The sequence below is a fragment of the Scleropages formosus genome, chromosome 3, assembly GCF_900964775.1.
Source record: "Scleropages formosus chromosome 3, fSclFor1.1, whole genome shotgun sequence".
In the NCBI taxonomy this organism is placed as follows: Eukaryota; Metazoa; Chordata; class Actinopteri; order Osteoglossiformes; family Osteoglossidae; genus Scleropages; species Scleropages formosus.
The window spans coordinates 17,007,706-17,025,816 of record NC_041808.1 but is presented as its reverse complement, the minus strand read 5'-3'; the positions used below and the strand labels follow the sequence as shown (position 1 = coordinate 17,025,816).

Sequence of the window (18,111 nt, the reverse complement as noted above, 5' to 3'; positions counted from 1 at the left end):
GGGGCCAAGGGGACACAAAAGACACTCAGAATCATGTTGTGCTTTTTCACTTGCTTCTGGAGATCTAGGTTTCTCTACATCCCTAACCAAAGCGCGACCATATATACACAGTGTGGTACAGTTATCCATCCATTTTCTTGCCCGCTTGTCCTTCTAGGGTTGCGGTGGCAATAGGGTAGAGCAGTTAAGCCCAGATGTCCCTGTCCCTCGCAACTTCCTCCAGCTCAACCCAGGGGATCCTCAGCCACTCCCAGGCCAACTGGGAAATATAATCTCTCGAACGGGTCCTGGGCCGACCTCGGGGTCTTATCCCAGTTAGCTGTGCCTGGTATACCTCCAAAGGGAGATGCCCAGGGAGCATCCTTACCAAATGTCCAAACCACCTCAACTGACTCCTCTCAATGCGGAGGAGTGGCAGCTCTACTCTGAGTTCCTCCTGGACGGCCAAACTCCTCACCCTGTCACGGAGAGTGAGTCCCACCGCCCTCCGGAGAAAACTAATTTCAGCCACTTGTATCCGCAATCTTGTTCTTTCAGTCATTACCCAGAGCTCATGACCATAGGTGAGGGTAGGGACGTAGAGCGACCGATAAGTAGAAAGTTTTACCTTATGGCTCAGCTCCCTCTTCACCACTACAGTCCGGTACAGCGACCGCATTACTGCTGCCGCTGCTCCCGGTCTGCAGCTGATATCACAATCCATGGAGGGGGCATGCCATCCTTTTCCATAAAAGATCCATGGTACAGTCAGTAAATTGTAAAACTAGCCACCATGTAACGCTGCTGTGCTTATGGCATGCAGGCTTGCAACCACAGCAACATCACACAGTGGTCAGTCTTAGAACTTACTGATTGTACCACATAAGTCACTCAATAAGTCAGGAGACAGAATGAAATGATACTTTTTAATAATAAAAACCAATAATGAGAAGCCACTTTTGAGGAGGGGATGGTAGATGCAGCCTGGATGCAACGACATCATTGTTGTTAGGGTGATTGCTGGCTTTGCATTCAACTGTATAAACTGTACCTTTATCTCACACACACACACACACACACACACACACAGAGGCTGAAACCGCTTGTCCCAAGCGGGGTCGCGGCAAACCAGAGCCTAACCCAGCAACACAGGGCGCAAGGCTGGAGGGGGAGGTGACACACCGAGGGCAGGATGCCAGTCCGTCGCAAGGCACCCCAAGCAGGACTAGAACCCCAGACCCACCGGAGAGCAGGTCCCGGCCAAGCCTGCTGCGCCCCCGCTCCCACCCTGTAAATTTATCTCACACATAATTGAAAACTTATGTCTCATCTGTACCTGTACCTATGCTCCAGGTGTTTCCTGGGAACATGTGCTCTTCTCTGGGTCTGGAGGCCCAATGAAATCTCTGCGGTTCTACAAAATCACACACTTAAAAATACTGTCAGGAAAAGTTTAATAGGTTTTGGAGAGAAACCAATGAGGCCACAATCAATGACAGCAGAGACCGAATGACACCAAAGCTAATCGATTATGCTATACAACGAAATGTCACGAGAGCGGACTCTAGGAAATAAGGTGCTGGGGTTTGCAGAAAATACCACTGGAACATCACAGTGTCCAGAACATGAGCCCTGACCGCAACATGACAGAACATCTTAGAGATGAACTGAAGCAGCAAATTACAACGAGGCCACAGGATTCCTCCAACCACTGTGCAAGAGCAACAACACCAACCTTCTGCCTGGAAATTACTAGAAACTCTTTCACACAAAACACAATAGTCATTGCCTTGTTTTACTCGTTACATGTATCCCACTTCTCGACAGGATTAGTGTATTGTTCATGGTGTGTTTTTATGCAAAGCGACATACAACTCTGAGAAAACAGAAGTGCATTACACCAACAGACGGAGAGAGATATGCAGACACAATTCTCGAAGTACAGTAGGTCTACATAATGCAACCATTTAAATCAGCTTACGTTACACAAGTTGCTGCATATAGAATTGGTGGCGAGTACAATTTTTTTAAACAATAATATTAAGAATAACATTACAAGAGTGACAGCATATAGAATTGACAGGAGGTACAAGAGTAAATGCAACAAATAATGCAGTACAAATTTATGGTGCAAGTCTGAAGTCTGAAACATGGTTTTGAGATGCTTCTTAAAAGGTGAGAAGGATTCAGCAGTCCTGAGAGAGGGACGGAGATCATTCCACCATAGTCTATAGTCCCAGGGTCAACAGCAGGTCTCATCAGGGCCACACTGGCACATTAACAACATGACAATATTATAGTGTGGCAAACTGTTTTCAGAACACACAGTGATACTAAATGAACATTTTTGTGCCGCTGCACTGTATTTGTATGCAACTAAAAGAAAATCAATTGCATTTCAAACATTTATGTTACATTGTTACGAAAAGTCAGAAGCATAGGACAACTACCATTTGATTTAACATACCTATGGAGCCCAGCCGCTTCCAAATTATTCTCCATGTGTGATTGTGTGGCTCTGTGAATTGTATTCTTCAACAACTTTAATGAAATCAAATCAAAGACGTCAAATTGTGGACCTGGGCTTAGAGATGAAACTGAGATGTTGACAGTTGAGATATTCTGCCAAATATTGATCTGGATGTCAGGTTAAAGAACTAGATTTCACATTGATTTTTGGATCACTGGAGATTCTTTTTTTCCCATTCAGTTTTTCCACTTCATCAAGGGATTGATGGCTTTTAGCACCAAGCATGACAAATTTGTTTTACATTTAAAGTATGATTCTATTCACCATACCTGTGGCTGGACCTGAATAGCCCAAGTGTAAAGTGTATTTTTGATTTTTTTTTTTAACTTTAACCTTTAAAATTTTTTTTTTTTTTTTAAACTCACAATATGACTTTACATTATTCTGATAACATCAAATTTCACACACAACTTGATTATGCAAGCATAAAGTTGTTTCCCAAATATTGTTTGCTGGATGGCTGAGAAGTGTTTATTTCTCCACTGGAACAGAACTTTGCAAGACGCAGATTCCTAACGCTCAGCAGGGTGGATACAATTGTCCTTCGCAAATGTGAAATGACTGCCAAATTTTCCATGTTTTGTAAATGTGATTTATTAAAGGATACAGAATGCAAAAAGTATTTAAATTTGTTACAAAATATGAGCAACATTGCATCTGTCTTCGGAATGTCAGCTTCTTGTTACAAAAAAGCAAAAGCTGCCTATATGATAGAAATTGTTTTGATATTACATCGTGTTTCAAAAAATATTTTGAATGGAATAACTCTAATAACTGTAGTTTATCTACAATTTGTTTGAATATCTGAGAATGCAAAGATGGGAATAAGCTTACAACCACCGGGGGGGCATAGTAAATTATATATACATTAGAACTTCTAAATAAGAAATATAACTCTATAATATAATAAGAGAGGTATAAAATTATATGTTAGAAATTTGTGAGAACATTCATTGCAGGCACTTGTCTTTTTTGCTTTGGTGATTCAACTGTAAACATATCTTAAGAACATAAATGTATACACTTTGTTGGCTGCAAAATATTACAGCAATGAAAATATCATTCCTCCGTACAGTTTCAACAAATGTATTGGAATTTAATGCATCATCTACGCACCAAATATTTAAAAAGATAGATGTCAGTTAGATACCACTGGAATATCATGAGTAGAATATTGCTGTATGTTCAGAAAATAAAATGTAATAATCTTAAGGCAAACAACTTCTTAGGAAGGTGACAAGATCCAAGTTGGTGTCTAAATATTCTGTTCTGCCATAAATTTAGTCTTCTGTGTACCAGCTTTTACATGCTAGGGCTGAAACCATTTAAAGAAACATAAGCCCATCCCCTCTGACACATAAAATCCTCAGTGAAATAATGTTCTTAGAGGGAGACATTTTTAGTGAAGCTAAATCCAGAGAGACAAAAATGTACTGAGCATTGTGGCTGTCACATGGTCCCAGTTCAAACATTATAATCATAATACAGCTAGTGCCAGAAAACCTGCCCTGGACTGGCAGCATAACAAATACTTTCAATCTTAACAAATGTGTATTTTTCTTCCCAAGAAGCATCATGAAGGAGAATATGACAGGAACAAGGCAGAGAGACTTTTTAATATGGCATCAGAACCAACACCACAGAGTGCGTGTTTCTGCGAATCAAACGCTTTAAGCAACAGCACCCCCCGACGGCCTGGGTCAGCTTTGACGTGACAGTTCTTCAGTTAGTGAGACCCTAACTAATGATTTAGTGTTGCTTAGGTTTACACCCCACTCTTTGCCCATCCCAAACCCCAACCACCACGCCCTCTGCCTCCTATAGGAGGAGGAGATCCAGCTTGGCAGTGGGCACTACCACTGCTCCCAGCTGAAGTCATCTCCACCTCCAAAGACCACAAAGAAGCCAAGGATGGTGAGGAAGATGACAGCGTTGCCTGCCATCACCAGTCCACAAGCACCCCATTTGATCTGCGGGAGCAAGTGCAACATATATCAGAGCTCTTGTGGTCATTCACTCCCAGCTGCTTCCATGTCTCCATTCTGAACAAACGCTATACATTAATATGTGTCCTGCGTTTCATTATGAAACACTACTTGAAGCAAAAATGGGTGACTTGTACCTAAAGTAGCCAGGGCTGGTCTACAGAATGCATGTTTGCATCTGTATGTATGCTTTGATTCCAAAGCTAATACGACCAATTGATTAAGACTAAGTGAACCTATTCAGTATTGTGTGTCAGTATTTGAGATGTCTGGGGCTTTAGGCAGCTAGAAGGGGGGGGAAGGGGTACATACAAGAACCTGAAGCTGAGGTTACAACTAGTCCAAGCCTAGATTCATGTTTTTCTGCGGAGGTCAAAGGAAGGCCACCCCTCACAATTACAAGTACAGGTAGGGTACACATGAACACTCACCAAATAAGCACGGGCCAAGATAATAGGCAGACCGAAAGCCGACACCACGATGCCCGTGGTGAAGAAATATGCCAGCTCCCGGCAAGCATTGCTGGCTGAGTCAGTGTCGTCACTTATCCTCTTCGCTATGAAGTAGGGGATGGGCGAGAGCACGTAGAAGATGAGAACAAAGAGAGGCCAGTACACCCTGTAGGAAAATAGGAGAGGAGCCACTATTCACTAAAACTGCCAGGTTGCCATTAAAATCAGAAAGGAAATGCTGGCTGAAGTCTGTCTCCTTCCTCACCGAATGCTGTGCCCCTTGAAGCACGACAGTCTGTTGACTGACTTACATTTACACATCACAGCCAAGACACACACACACACACACACACACACACACACACACATTTTCAGAACCGCTTGTCCCATACGGGGTCACGGGGAACCGGAGCCAACCCGGTAACACAGGGTGTAAGGCCGGAGGGGGAGGGGACACACCCAGGACGGGACGCCAGTCCGTCGCAAGGCACCCCAAGCGGGACTCGAACCCCAGACCCACCGGAGAGCAGGACTGTGGTCCAACCCACTGCGCCACCGCACCCCCTCCTACAGCCAAGACAATCTTGCAAATTTGCAGCCATATGCTGTTAACTGCATTACATATTAACTGCAGTTCAACAGGTAATTTGTACCTCACCTCCCATTAAATTGTGCTTCATTAAATCACAAGTGCTTGAATGTCCAGTATATGGATGTATAACCCTATTCCAAAATACTGAACTTGAATTTACCATTCAATATATGGCAATTTAGAAAGGAAGAACTACGAGAACGTAATAACACGTGGCGACAGGAGAACAGGAATGCATCAATTCTACAAGGGTCAATTTTACAGAAATGTGGTCACTGAGACAATATGTGAACACACCAGAATCAAAAAGGCTCACATTGAAAGTACGTTCCACGACACATGTTTGACGTGTTACCAGTGCACATACCCATACTGCTCCAGGGCACAGCCCAGCAGGAGAAAAGTCAGTCCGATTGCACCGCTGAAGGACAACGCCACTAGAGCTGCAAAACAAAAGCAGACAACAGCATGTCTCACTCAGACAGAGTGGCTGCAGTCAAGAGCTCCCTAATCGCTCTGGGACGAAAACAGCAGCAGAGTGTTTAACACTGGAGCAACACTGCCCTCTAGCTTCCCTCAGAAACAGGAAACTGTACAGTATTTTTCCACATCAAGCCTAATGATTAAAAAGTCATTACGATCTTCATACAACAGCTCAGATATTCAAAACGCTTAACAAAACTCAGTTTCAATGTTCATCCTATTTTATACAGAATGAGATGTTCCTTTGAAAGCATCAATGAAGATAAGGAGAGAAACAACTGTAGAAACAGGGATTTTGTTCTGTCGAATCACACACTTTTTTTTTTTAAATCAAATATCTAATGTATTTATATAACCATAAAAAGTAAAACAGCTGCTTGAGGGGGAAGAAAGTGCAATAAACATGAAAACTTTTTTTTTAGTCCAAAAAACACCATACCACTTAAAGTGAATGGAACAGTGTGTGACTGTTGCCCATTTCTCTTTTACGCCATCCTGAATGAGAAAGGTTGTTTCCCGACTGCAAACACTGATCACGTTGAAAGAAACTGCTCCAATACTAGGGAAGCAACTGTGTAGTGTTTATGGCTGTCACCCCGCAACCTGAAGGGCTCAGAATCGAATTCGATCGCTCCTGTTCGCATTGAACCAATACAGTAAAATGTCCTGCTTTAATGTGTTAATCATTACGAAGTTCTCTAACACTGCAAGTCACCCGGAACACAGGTGGCATCCACACGAATGTCAACAATAACAGACTGACATGAAGACTGCATATGGGTTTGACTGTTGTGCGTTATTGATAAGCGTGCCGATAAGACAGACACTGTGGCGACAGGCCTCACCTGAGCTCCCGGGGCTGAGCAGCCCTTTCGTGGATTTATAACACACCCCAAGTCCACAGCAAAGGACAATAAAGTGAGTCTCAGAGGTGAGCCATTACAGATACAGTGCATCTATTCATTTAGCAGGCAATTTTCTCCCAGGCGATGTACGGTGGTTATTAACTAGTATTTAGCAGACAATTTTCCTCCAAGTGATGTACAGTGATTGTTAACTAGCACAATTTTCTCCCAAGTAATTACTGACAAGTATTTAGCAAATTTCTCCCAAGACATGTACAGTGATTATTGACTAGTATACACACACACACACACACACACACACACACACACACACACACATTTTCTGAACCACTTGTCCCATATGGGGTCGCGGGTAACCGGAGCCTACCCGGCAACACAGGGCGTAAGGCCGGAGGGGGAGGGGACACACCCAGGACGGGACGCCAGTCCATCGCAAGGCACCCCAAGCGGGACTCGAACCCCAGACCCACTGGAGAGCAGGACCATGGTCCAACCCAGTGCACCACCGCACCCCCTTGACTAGTATAATCTTCTCCCAAATGATGTACAGTAATTACTAACAAGTATTTAGCACAGTTTTCTCCAAAGTGATGTACATTGGTTATTAACTAGTACTTAGCAGACACCTTCATCCAAGGAGACTTACACTGTCGGACACACTAGTAAACTCCCTACGGTCATTCATGCATTTTTACAGCAACATAAAACACACACACAAAGTTGTCATAAATCCTGCAGGACAGATGGCTCTTCTTTGTTCCTGTTGTTATCATTATGCACTATTTATCATTATTGCTATTGTTGGAAGGAGGCGGGCCACAGTTTATGGAAGACACTCACTGCTCTGCTGCCCAGCGTACCAGCACCATGGTAAAAGAGTGTACTTAGTAGTGAAAAGGCACTGTGAGAACACATGACAACAGCTGGATGTCACACATTGCAACATGACACATATCTGTCAATCTGTTCGGCGCACTTAAAAAGTATCTAAGTATGTTGTTCAACGGGCTCGGCCATGGATGATGATGGATGTCACCCAACAGCTTAACTGCCACCCCGTACCTTTACCTTACGCTTATGGAGGTGGGAAACGTGCTAAAAAAAAAAAAAAAAAAAAAAACAAACAAACAACACGACTTTTTGCCCTTACTACGACGCAGGTCAAGTCTAGTTCAAATTACTACACTTAAGTGAAATTAAACGAGGTCATTTCGTGTACAGTACTGTACAGACAGTTATATTATCTTGATAAAATTTGCCAGAGAAGACTGAACTGAAGCAGTGAACTCGAACTGCGACTCTCTCTCACTCTCTCTCTGTCTGCGTGTCGTGTGTATAATTCACGTTCGTTGATTAATTTAATGAGTCAGTGCTGTGTGTTGGCGCTCTTCACAGCACAAAAGTGCGGTTATAATACACTGGCTGGAAACACACACACAGTTAAACGAGTTCGCTCTCATTTCAACAAACAAACATGTCGCCATTCTCGAACCGAGCCGTGTTTTCCGAGTGCGCGTGAACAAAAAAAAAAAAAAAACTGCAGCTTCCTGCTTTATTGCCCGGCAGCTACCGCCTGACTAGAGAAGTTTCTCGAAGCGGGCCGTCGATGGCGCGTGAGCGAAGCGACTCGTTACCTTTAATCCCCGCCATCTGTGGATTAGGTGCGCGTTCTCCTTTCCTGTAGCCAGGCTCGCGCTCGAGCGCTTCCGTCTCGCTCGTCGTCAGCCGACTGCCTTAAAGCGACAAGACCGCATTTTCACACTTGGTTAAAGTTGCGATGGTGCGGTAACCACCAAACTGATCTTCTTTAAAACAGGGTGAAAACAGTGTTAATAGCGGTAATCCAGTGAAACACTGAGTGTTTCATCGTCGAACAATCAATGGGAATATCGTTAATGTGGGTCCAATATCCCCTAGACACTGAAAGTCGTTACCCACACAGGCCCATTGTTAGGAGCGGTCGAGTTGTGAAACTTTAAAAACAGGAAAAATAATGTCACATTATTATTTAAATTTTATGTATTTCTGTGCTTTATCCCATTACTTATTTTCTTAAATTCCAGTTCGTTGCTGAGCAAACGCGGTTCAGGTGGCTTCCTTAGTGTTTGCAGCTCCTGTCTGGAGTTTGTCAGTGATGGTGATCAGTAACCAAACATCATGATTCAGCATTTTCATTTTGTGATGAATCTCGTCAATAATCAGCACCGAATATCCATTTGTAGAGACAACATTTATTTTCTGGCATTTTAAATAAGTTTAAAATTTAACACAGCTTGAGAAGAGTAAATAGTATTAAGTGTTAGTATTGTTATAATTATGTCCAAGATTCTTCTAAAACTAAACTTGTGAATAAATTGGGACACATCCGTATTATTAAAATGAAAACAACTTGGGTTGAAAATATGACAAATTACAAGACCTCAGCAGCCTAATGTGATATGAGGTGGTAGTGTGTTTAAAATAATGTACCAAGCCAAGGTCATTTTTAAACATTGTCTTGATTTTTACAGCAGTAAAAATATGTATCATCCAATTATTGCTGTATTGGATACATTTCTATTATTCTTGGGCATATTATTCATTCAATAAGGAACAAAGGATTTGTGTAAATGTTTTATAAAGTTGTATGTTCAGTGTGGTACCAGCAGACAAACAAACCATAAACAGAACTGTACTGCAGATATGTGCTGTCACCGTGCTTTCTTAAAAAACGCCTTAAAAATAAAAAGCACATTTAAAACCACTTATTTTTTTGTGTGTCTGAGTTAAAAGGTGTCCTAGTGCAACACTAACAAAGAAATATGGCAGAAAACCTTTGAAGAAAAAAAAAAAAAAATACAATTAAAAGGCAGCCACGTTTTAAATATATTTACTGTTTTGCCTTAGTTTCCATTCAGAAGTGCATTGCACTTTATTAACAGGTACAGCCTTGAAGTGGCAATATTACTAACAGCTTGCATAAGTCACCGTCTTTCACATTTTTGGATTTTTATTATTCGTTTCTTCTTTTATACAACAGACCAGGAAACACATACAATAATAATTTTAAAAAACAATCTCTTCACTGTCTCACAAAGGGGTTAGTTTGAATATTGTTCTAATAGAGATAGACATTGTTTGATCAGGGGACTATACCTCAGATTTTACTGCAACATACAGTGTTTAACTATATAATTAATCACCATTTTCACAAGAAAAGAGTGAATTTTGTGAGTTCTGGGATTTTCACAACAATACTGTTTCCATTCTCAATTCTCAACTCTTGGAATGTATAAATAATTTCTTGTCAACTGCAAGCAAGTATCTTAACAATAACTGTGAGCTCAAAATAATACACACTATCAAATTAGAGGTGTTATGTCCAGTAAGCATTCGCAACACACAAAGTACCAACACTATATTAGGGAGGAAATCTACATTACATATACAGTATACTGAATAACTGCCCAGATTTTTGACTCTGTATGACAGTGATACAGTACAGAAAAGGGCTGAGAATTCCCGATATTTCGCACAACTGTGAACACATTTTACAGTTAACAGTGAAATAACATGGGTTTTGGAAAAAAAACACATTTACACAAAATAAATAACCCCAAAATAACTGTAGTTTGTCATGTTTCTTAGTTTTTCCATTTTGTAATCCACCTACCAAACTCTTTAGCATACAAAAGATGTGTTTTCATTCGTAAGTATGCACAATACTTTATATGCTATTTTTAATAAAAAAAAAAAAAAAAAAAAAAAAAAAAACACACAAACAGCTTGTTGCCATAGTTCTATGATATTTTGTTCCAAGAAATATGCTCAACAAGGATCTCCCATCACTGATCACAGAGACGTTTTTGCCTAAAAGTTTTACATATCATGTCTTCAATCTGTTATTTCTTCAGAAATGGGGACACTGAGAAAAAGGTACTGTACAGCAGTAACTGAGGCTGGAGACCACTGGCCTACGGAGAAAGCAACGTTGCAGAGGGTCTCGGTCTCGCACACCAATGAGCTGATACAACGCACAACAGCATCCCATCTTTTTACACTATATATCATTGTCGCAGATGCTATAATAATGGATCATCAGCCGTAGTTCCTATCAAAATCAATGCAGTTATCACAAATAAAATGTAAAGCACAGGAGTATGTGCACCTCCTGAAGTCAAATACGTGATATTCCACAAATGCAAGTCAGTAATGGTTTTCCTCGAAAACAAAAAAGAAAAGAAAAAGAAAAAAGAACGTCACTAAATAGCTGTCAAACGGAGCTCTCGGTGGTGTAACAGTTAGAAAATCTCACGGTGATCTCAGGCACAGGGCATTCCCATTGTGGGGAGTCTTGAGATGCAGAACCCATGCAAGTCAGCAAGGGTGAAAGTGGGCAGAAAAAGGAGCAGTGGGTTTCAGAAAAGCATTTTTTTTCCAGTGTCTCTAAACAAATTTGCCTCAAACTTCAGGTCCCAACAGACAGAACCACACTAGCCAGTGCAGTGATTAACTGCTTACATTCAGTCTCAACTGCCTGGATTCACACATCTGTTGGACCAGTTATTATCAGGTAAATAGCATAAGGCATTTCAGCAGCCACCAGCCAGCCTGTCAAAGTCCCATAAAAAACACGGGAATACAGCATATGCTCGATAAAGAAAATAATGAAACAAATCGTATATGTGCTTAAAAAGCAAATTATCACTGTGATAATATTTTAAAATAAACCGATAACTCCTTGTAAATAGTTTATCATTAATGCGGTGCATTTAGGCAAGAACAACAAACATACAAAAATACTGATCTCTGTTCTGTTATACTTCAGCTACAGTACTTTCAAGACACCTCTGTACACAACTCTTGTGCTCGTCCGGTAAGCAGAGGAAAGCAGTAGATCGAGATGTTTCACGGAGACAAACGTATTTAGCAACAACCAAACTGCAGTGTTTGGTAGGGCTGATGCTATAGTAACAGGTCCCAACTCCGGCATATGCACACATAGTGAATTCTCACTGGAAAAAAAACATGTGTCACCTCAACGGTTTACTGCTCCTTTAGCTCTCGATAGGTCGCTTACCAATCTGTACACCCAAGAATGTAAGACATTGTTTGGGGTGAATCATGCCAGATATGTGACATACGCTATGCGATGCTCTGATGTTTTTCCAAGCGACCCTGTTCTTCACAGTAAAATTTAGCATTTTTTTTTTTTTTTTTTTTTTTAAACATAGAAGGAAATATTGCTTACATGTTTTCCGATATGGACGAAAACTGACAGGTGTCAGATCTCAGAAGTTAACAAAAAACACTTCATAAAACTAACCTTTACGCCACTGCTCGCGGCACTTTAAACATCTTAAGCACCACCCAAGATCAGACTGTACCTGTAAAGACTTTTCCCCCCTGTGGCCATCATGTGTGTCATATTTGGAAAAACAACACTTGTCTAATTTTGTTTTGGCCGCAGAATTTCCTAGACAGCACTGATGTCCTATACTGGACTGCGTGCACTAGGTTAAGAGGTGACCCTTAAGTGTAAGTACAGTTGTAATATACAGAGTCTATGAACCAAAATCCATGTGACAATGACAATTAATAAAACAGAAGGACCACAACACAGATGTTCAGGGGACTGTGGGACACGGGGAGTCCAAGGGAACGTTTTCAATACAGCGGCTTCTGTCCTTGGCTATCAAACTCCGACCAGGCGTCATTGAGCTCCATAAAGATCATCTTGGCGTACTGTTCATATGGCTGCCCAGTGGCCTTTCACACACAGAGAGAAAGTAACACTTGTTAGTTCAGCATTTTAGTCCTTACAAAAAACAGTCACTATTAATAACACTGAGACAGATGCAAACTGCTGTACTGCATCTCTGATTGCTTTGATTTACTTTCCATATTAAAACGCATGATTTAAGAAAGAAACCTTTTGTGGATTAATTCTGGATTAAAATCGGCGATTAAATAACGCTGTGGTTTCTGACCATAGTTTTCCATGTCTAAAGCAAGAAGGATTCTTAAAACTACATTAATTGCCCAATTTTCTTTCCAGCAATTTCTCCTTCACTGAAAATTTGTATTAAGACAAAACCGAGCAGCTTGGTTCAGAAGCTGTGAAGACACATCATCCAATCCTACAACGGACGGCCAATAACAAGGCGGCTGAGCCTCTCACTTTGTCTGGGTGAACCACGAGCACCGCCCTGCGGTACACCTTCTTGACCTGCTCAGGCGTGACCAGGTCTGCCATGCTCACGGGCTTCCAGCGGGTCTCACCCTCCCATAAGACTGTGTGCATGGTGGAGAGCAGAGCGCGAATGTTGCGCTCCTTCCCCTCGATCCAGTCCAGGATCTGCCAAGAGAACAAGGCGTTGAGACTCCCATTCTGTGGCATCGTGTATGATACAAGCGGTCCTGAATGATATCTACTACAAGTCCAAAAGGATCCACAATAATGTTTATAAAAAAGTGACTTACCCCCATCTACTATGTTACAATATACATTACTTTATACATTACATTAAAGTCGACTTACACCATATGTTCCTGTAAGGTCTAACTTTGCGTTATGGAATGCATATGAAGATACTGAGAAGGATACGTCGAGAGCATTTCAGAGAAATTATTAGTACTGTTTCAGATTCTAGGTAGGTCTTTTCATGTTTTTCCCAACCCTCGAAGTCACCTTGAGCTTTTCAGGGTCCATCTCTTTGGCCATCTCCTCCTTCCTCATCTCAGCGATTGTCCTCGGACCCTTCTTCTCCTTACTCCCAGAAAAGCCCTGCCCGGACAGCAGGTCTTCAAAGTTGGCCTCTGACACCTTAGGTTTGGCCCCTACGTGAAACAAAAAGGAAAATGCGTGTTAATCGTGTTAGGCTCTCGACCTCTGTGGCCTTGATCTGGACAAGCACTTAGTGATAGTGAGTGAGTGAGTGAGAAAATATTAAATAAAGATAAATAAATTGTGTTTCTCTTTAGTATGTCTTTATTCCTGTTGAAGGGCTGCAGCAAGTGGAAAGGCTATACCTGAGAACAGGCTAACGCAAGATCCTTTGGCTTTTCAGCAGGCCAGTACAATAAATGCTCACAACTCCAGTGACCATAAACATAATCTGTACCTAAATGGAGCAGCAAGTAGTGTACTGTTTAGAACCATCACTTCCCGATGGTCCCAGGTTCAAATCTCGCCTCCTGCCAACATACCCCCATGCAAGGTAATTACCCTGAACTGTGCCAATAGAAATTACCCATTAAAATGCATAAATCAGTGGAAGCAGCTTAAAACTATAAGTTGCTTTCGAGAAAAGCATTAGATAAATGACGAAAGGTTGTAACACATGAAACACCTCGCAGATCTTGAGAATGACATAGGGTCTCCTGACAGCTATGTCATTTGCTGACCCCTAGGGGGCACTGGAGGGGGGTATTAGCTGGACGCAGAAGAGACAGGCTCACCAAATCCTGAAGGGTGCTTGCCGTTGTTGCCAGGGGCTCCTCCTGCATTGGAGAAGCTGATGTTGTAGTTTGGCCGGTGCTGGGGGGATGACTGTGGATGCCACTGCGAGCCCCCGCCAGGCTGCCAGGACGGCTGCCAGCCTCCCCCAGCTGCGTGTTGGGGAGAGGGCCGTTGCGGGGAACCCATGGGCGGGAAGGTCCCGCCCGACGTAGTAGGTGTGGTGGGCTTACTGGAGAAGCCAGATCCACCTGTGGAAAACAGCGACATCGTACATTTATAGGTGAGGGAAAGTTATTCCACACGTGGTGTCATAGGACTACTAAAGAGAACCGAAAAAAAATGCAACATTGAGATGTTCCGTGTGCTGAGAGCATCCAAGAAAGCATTTAATTCGTTTCAATTCAGTTTATTTTTATAGAACGTTATTCTCACGCAGTGACGCAGAGCGCTGAACAAAGGATCAGAAACATGATACAAATAAAAGGCTGCCTATACATTAAATTACTACAATAAATATATTAATTATGAATGCCGTAAGCCAACCGGCCATGGAGGAAAGGAACAAAAAACTCCCAACCGAAAGGCAAGGGAGAAAAAAACACCTCCAGGATCGAAGTGCCTGTGGCAGCCCACCCCTCCTGGGCGTTTTAGATAGAAAAGTTTTTTTAAGGGCGCTTAAATAACTATTCATGCCATTGTCACTAGACCCCAATAAGGATTCCACCATGTTAAATTCCTCGTACGAGCAAACGTACCGGGCCATTGAAATAATCTTATCTTAAACCTATTCCCTGGACTGCTGAGATCACATTTACTGAAGCTCTGGCAAGCACAAGTGAAGTGACTATCATCACAATAATCAAAGTTCCAGTGACCCCAGGTGTTATATTTCAGGTACCCAACATTACTGGGAAAACTGTCTTCCTTATATTTCAAACCACACAGAAAGTTTAATACTCAGGTCTGCTGGGCCAAATTAAAAAAGCCCTTCAATGCAAACAGAGAGAACCAATGAAGCATCACCTCCCAAATTGGACCCCAGGGCTCCCAGATCAGCGAAGGGGTCCAGCGTGTTGGGCTTGGGCTGATGGGTCGGTGTGCTGTGGACCGATCCCGTGGGACTGGTGGTGGCAGATCTGCTTCCCATTCCAAAGCCACCTACAGCATCAATAATTCAAGAATGATTCACACACTAAGCAATCGTTTGATCAGGCACGACTGATAAAATGTGTAGATACCAGCTGGTTGAGAGAGTGGTTCAGGCGATTACACGTTCAAATCACAGAAGGACCTGTTATGTTCATCTACATTTATTCATTAGCTGATGCTTTTCTCCAAAGTGATGTACAGTGATTTACCCATTTTTCCATCAGGGTAATTTTTTTAGTGTACTGGTTCAGGGTAAGGACCTTGTTCAAGAGTACTTCAACAGGAGGTAAGATTCAAACCTGGAACCGTGCAGAGGTTATGGCTCTAACCACTATGCTACCTGCTACCTGTTCATAGCTATGCTTGAGAAACAAACTATCGATCATCAAATATTTTCGTAAATATCCAGCTTTATAAACTAGGCAAAAAGCAAGTCAATGTTTGTAACATGATACGTAGACTAAATAAATATGGCATATGTAGAAAATAGGAAAACACGTAGAAAACACCGCGCTCTTTGTACGCGTGCTTAGTTGTCACCAGAAGGCATCGCTGAGTTTCCGCTCAAAGGGAAATCTTCAGTGACGGATGAACACACACGGTTGACCTTAACCCCTTCATTTCCAAATAAGACAAATGAACAAGATCCAACTCTCTCAGTTGATTTAACACTATCAATCTGACTGGAAAGAACTAAGAAAACCAGTCGCTGGCTCACCTGCAGCCGGGGGTTTGCTCCAGTCCCAACCCCCCATCAGGTTCTGCTGCTGGATGTTGACGGTTGGGGTGGTGGGAGGCACTGGGGATGCACTGCCTACAAGAGAAGAGCACGGTGCGTCAGGCGCGCTTCGCCTATGTGGGTAAGGGACAGAACCACATGCATGCACACCCCTGCCAGGGCACCCTCCCAGCAGCAATGTTTTTGAGCACCTGCAGAAAGCGGATGATCGGTGCAGCTGAACAACAGAACCGAGCAGCACGTAAGCAGACTGTTTCCATGGATCGCTGCAGGAGCGAGGGCGGGTTACATGTTTGCGGGGAACAGGCTGAGAGCTTTGGGGATGCGCATGCCTTACCCATGCCTGCGCCCTGCATTGTGGGTGATGGAGATCGTGCTTCATGCAGGAAGGGGTCGGTTTTTCCCGCATTACCTGGTCCCAAGAAGGACCCCACGGGCTCCTGCGGGCCTGGGGGTGACCCAAACGGATCAAACCTATTGGGCGAAGAGCACCGGTCACGATGCAGACCGTCTGCCTCTGGAAGACTTCATCGTGATGCACAACTATTTAAAGAGAACAGCTGACTCGTTGGCTTACCCTCTGCGGGCCGAGGTGAGGCGCAGGGGGAGGGGCCCGTTTTCCGCGGCGTGGACTGGGTAGAGCCAGAGCCGCTGCCTGGGCCAGGGCTCGCGCCAAACAAGTCCCCGAGCAGGTCGGTATTGGTGGGGGGTGGACACGGCGGCTGGGGGGAGCCAAACGCCCGCTCTCCGGAATCATCATCGAGACCGAGCAGGTCCACCTCTTCGGCTGGCGGAGGGGGCGCGGGTCGAGGGGCCTCGGGCGTGGCCGCGGCCTGAGGGCCACCCGGCTTCTCGCGACCAGACAGGGAGAGCATCTCGTCATCCGAGGGCTCGCTCTCCGCGTTGGTCTGGCCCGACCGGTGAGGACCGCCACCGGCCTTCCCGGGACCTGGGAGAAATGAGCGTGTGCGGTTCAGCGGCCCAGTTTTGATTTCATTAGGGCCACATGTTTGTGCCACCACTGGGGAAAAAAAAACACAAATCCTGACACAGATGTTTAGGCAATGCTAAGTCATGAAACAAATGAAACATGAGCAATTTGTTGCTGCCAATTTACAGTCTAATACATTTATTTTTTTTAGAAGCCATGGCTGTGACGCAGCAGTCTTTTGTGCATATTTGAAAAGTTATGCAAAACTGAAAAGTCCATAGGTTTTTAACTTTCGCTCCAGTATGGTCGCATATCATTTTTAACAATAACAAAACATTTTATCATAAGTGCAGATGCTGTAAGAAGGTGCCATAAATACTATGCCATCATGATCCTTAGTCATTTTCTCAAGTGGTTTGTTAATCAGCAGAACAAAGCCAACGCCTATAATCGCTTGTCCCAGACAGGGACGCGGCAAACCGGAGCCTGACCCGTCAACGCAGGGCGCGGGGCCGAAGAGGGAGGGGACACCCCCAGGATGGGACATCAGTCCATCGCAAGTCACACCAAGCAGGGCTCGAACCCCAGACCCGCCACACAGCGAGCACCGGCTAAATCCGGTATGCCGCTGTGACAAAACCAAATTTTTATTTTTTTTTTTGGGGAAAAAAAAACAAACACTTTATTATTTAATTTAACTCTTTCTACTCTTGAAACATGTCAAATAAAGTTTACATATAACAGGATTGCCATCAAGTCACGACAATTTAAAAGCCTACATGACACATCGGAAAGAGCTGTCAATCACGAACAGACCCGCTAACCCCGTTAGTCCAGCTGTGCAAGGACGAATCGTACCGGACAAACCGAGTGCGCTTCAACGATCAGGAATTCCTAAATTACCTGGACCTAAAACCATCTAACCAATGTCAACAACCACTTGTCCTGAGGAGGGTCACGGCGA

At 43.3% G+C, this 18,111-nt stretch overlaps 2 protein-coding genes across 2 annotated transcripts in view; both read right to left on the bottom strand.

The window, feature by feature from the left end:
* Nucleotides 1–2,952: 2,952 nt before the first annotated feature.
* Nucleotides 2,953–8,619, bottom strand: leprot (leptin receptor overlapping transcript). Its single transcript, XM_018753118.2, has 4 exons — nucleotides 8,522–8,619; nucleotides 5,906–5,981; nucleotides 4,926–5,112; nucleotides 2,953–4,479 (listed from the first exon to the last, which is right to left on the bottom strand). The coding sequence occupies exons 1-4, from the start codon at nucleotides 8,535–8,537 to the stop codon at nucleotides 4,363–4,365; spliced, it is 396 nt and encodes a 131-aa protein (XP_018608634.1). The 5' UTR covers nucleotides 8,538–8,619; the 3' UTR covers nucleotides 2,953–4,362.
* A 1,993-nt stretch (nucleotides 8,620–10,612) lies between these two features.
* LOC108934993 (putative tyrosine-protein phosphatase auxilin) overlaps nucleotides 10,613–18,111 on the bottom strand; it is a 29,525-nt gene continuing 22,026 nt past the window's right edge. Inside the window, 8 exon segments of the mRNA XM_029250512.1 lie at nucleotides 10,613–12,635; nucleotides 13,048–13,224; nucleotides 13,558–13,706; nucleotides 14,328–14,576; nucleotides 15,352–15,486; nucleotides 16,196–16,291; nucleotides 16,554–16,689; nucleotides 16,792–17,165. Of these exon segments, the coding sequence (XP_029106345.1) occupies nucleotides 12,534–12,635; nucleotides 13,048–13,224; nucleotides 13,558–13,706; nucleotides 14,328–14,576; nucleotides 15,352–15,486; nucleotides 16,196–16,291; nucleotides 16,554–16,689; nucleotides 16,792–17,165 (1,418 nt within the window). The 3' untranslated portion in view covers nucleotides 10,613–12,533.

Coding starts and splice junctions, on each gene's coding strand:
- leprot (XM_018753118.2), bottom strand. Junction 5,113..5,905: donor TGTGCCCTGGAGCAGTATGG/GTATGTGCACTG, acceptor ATTTTCCTACAG/GGTGTACTGGCCTCTCTTTG. Junction 4,480..4,925: donor TCTTGGCCCGTGCTTATTTG/GTGAGTGTTCAT, acceptor TTGCTCCCGCAG/ATCAAATGGGGTGCTTGTGG.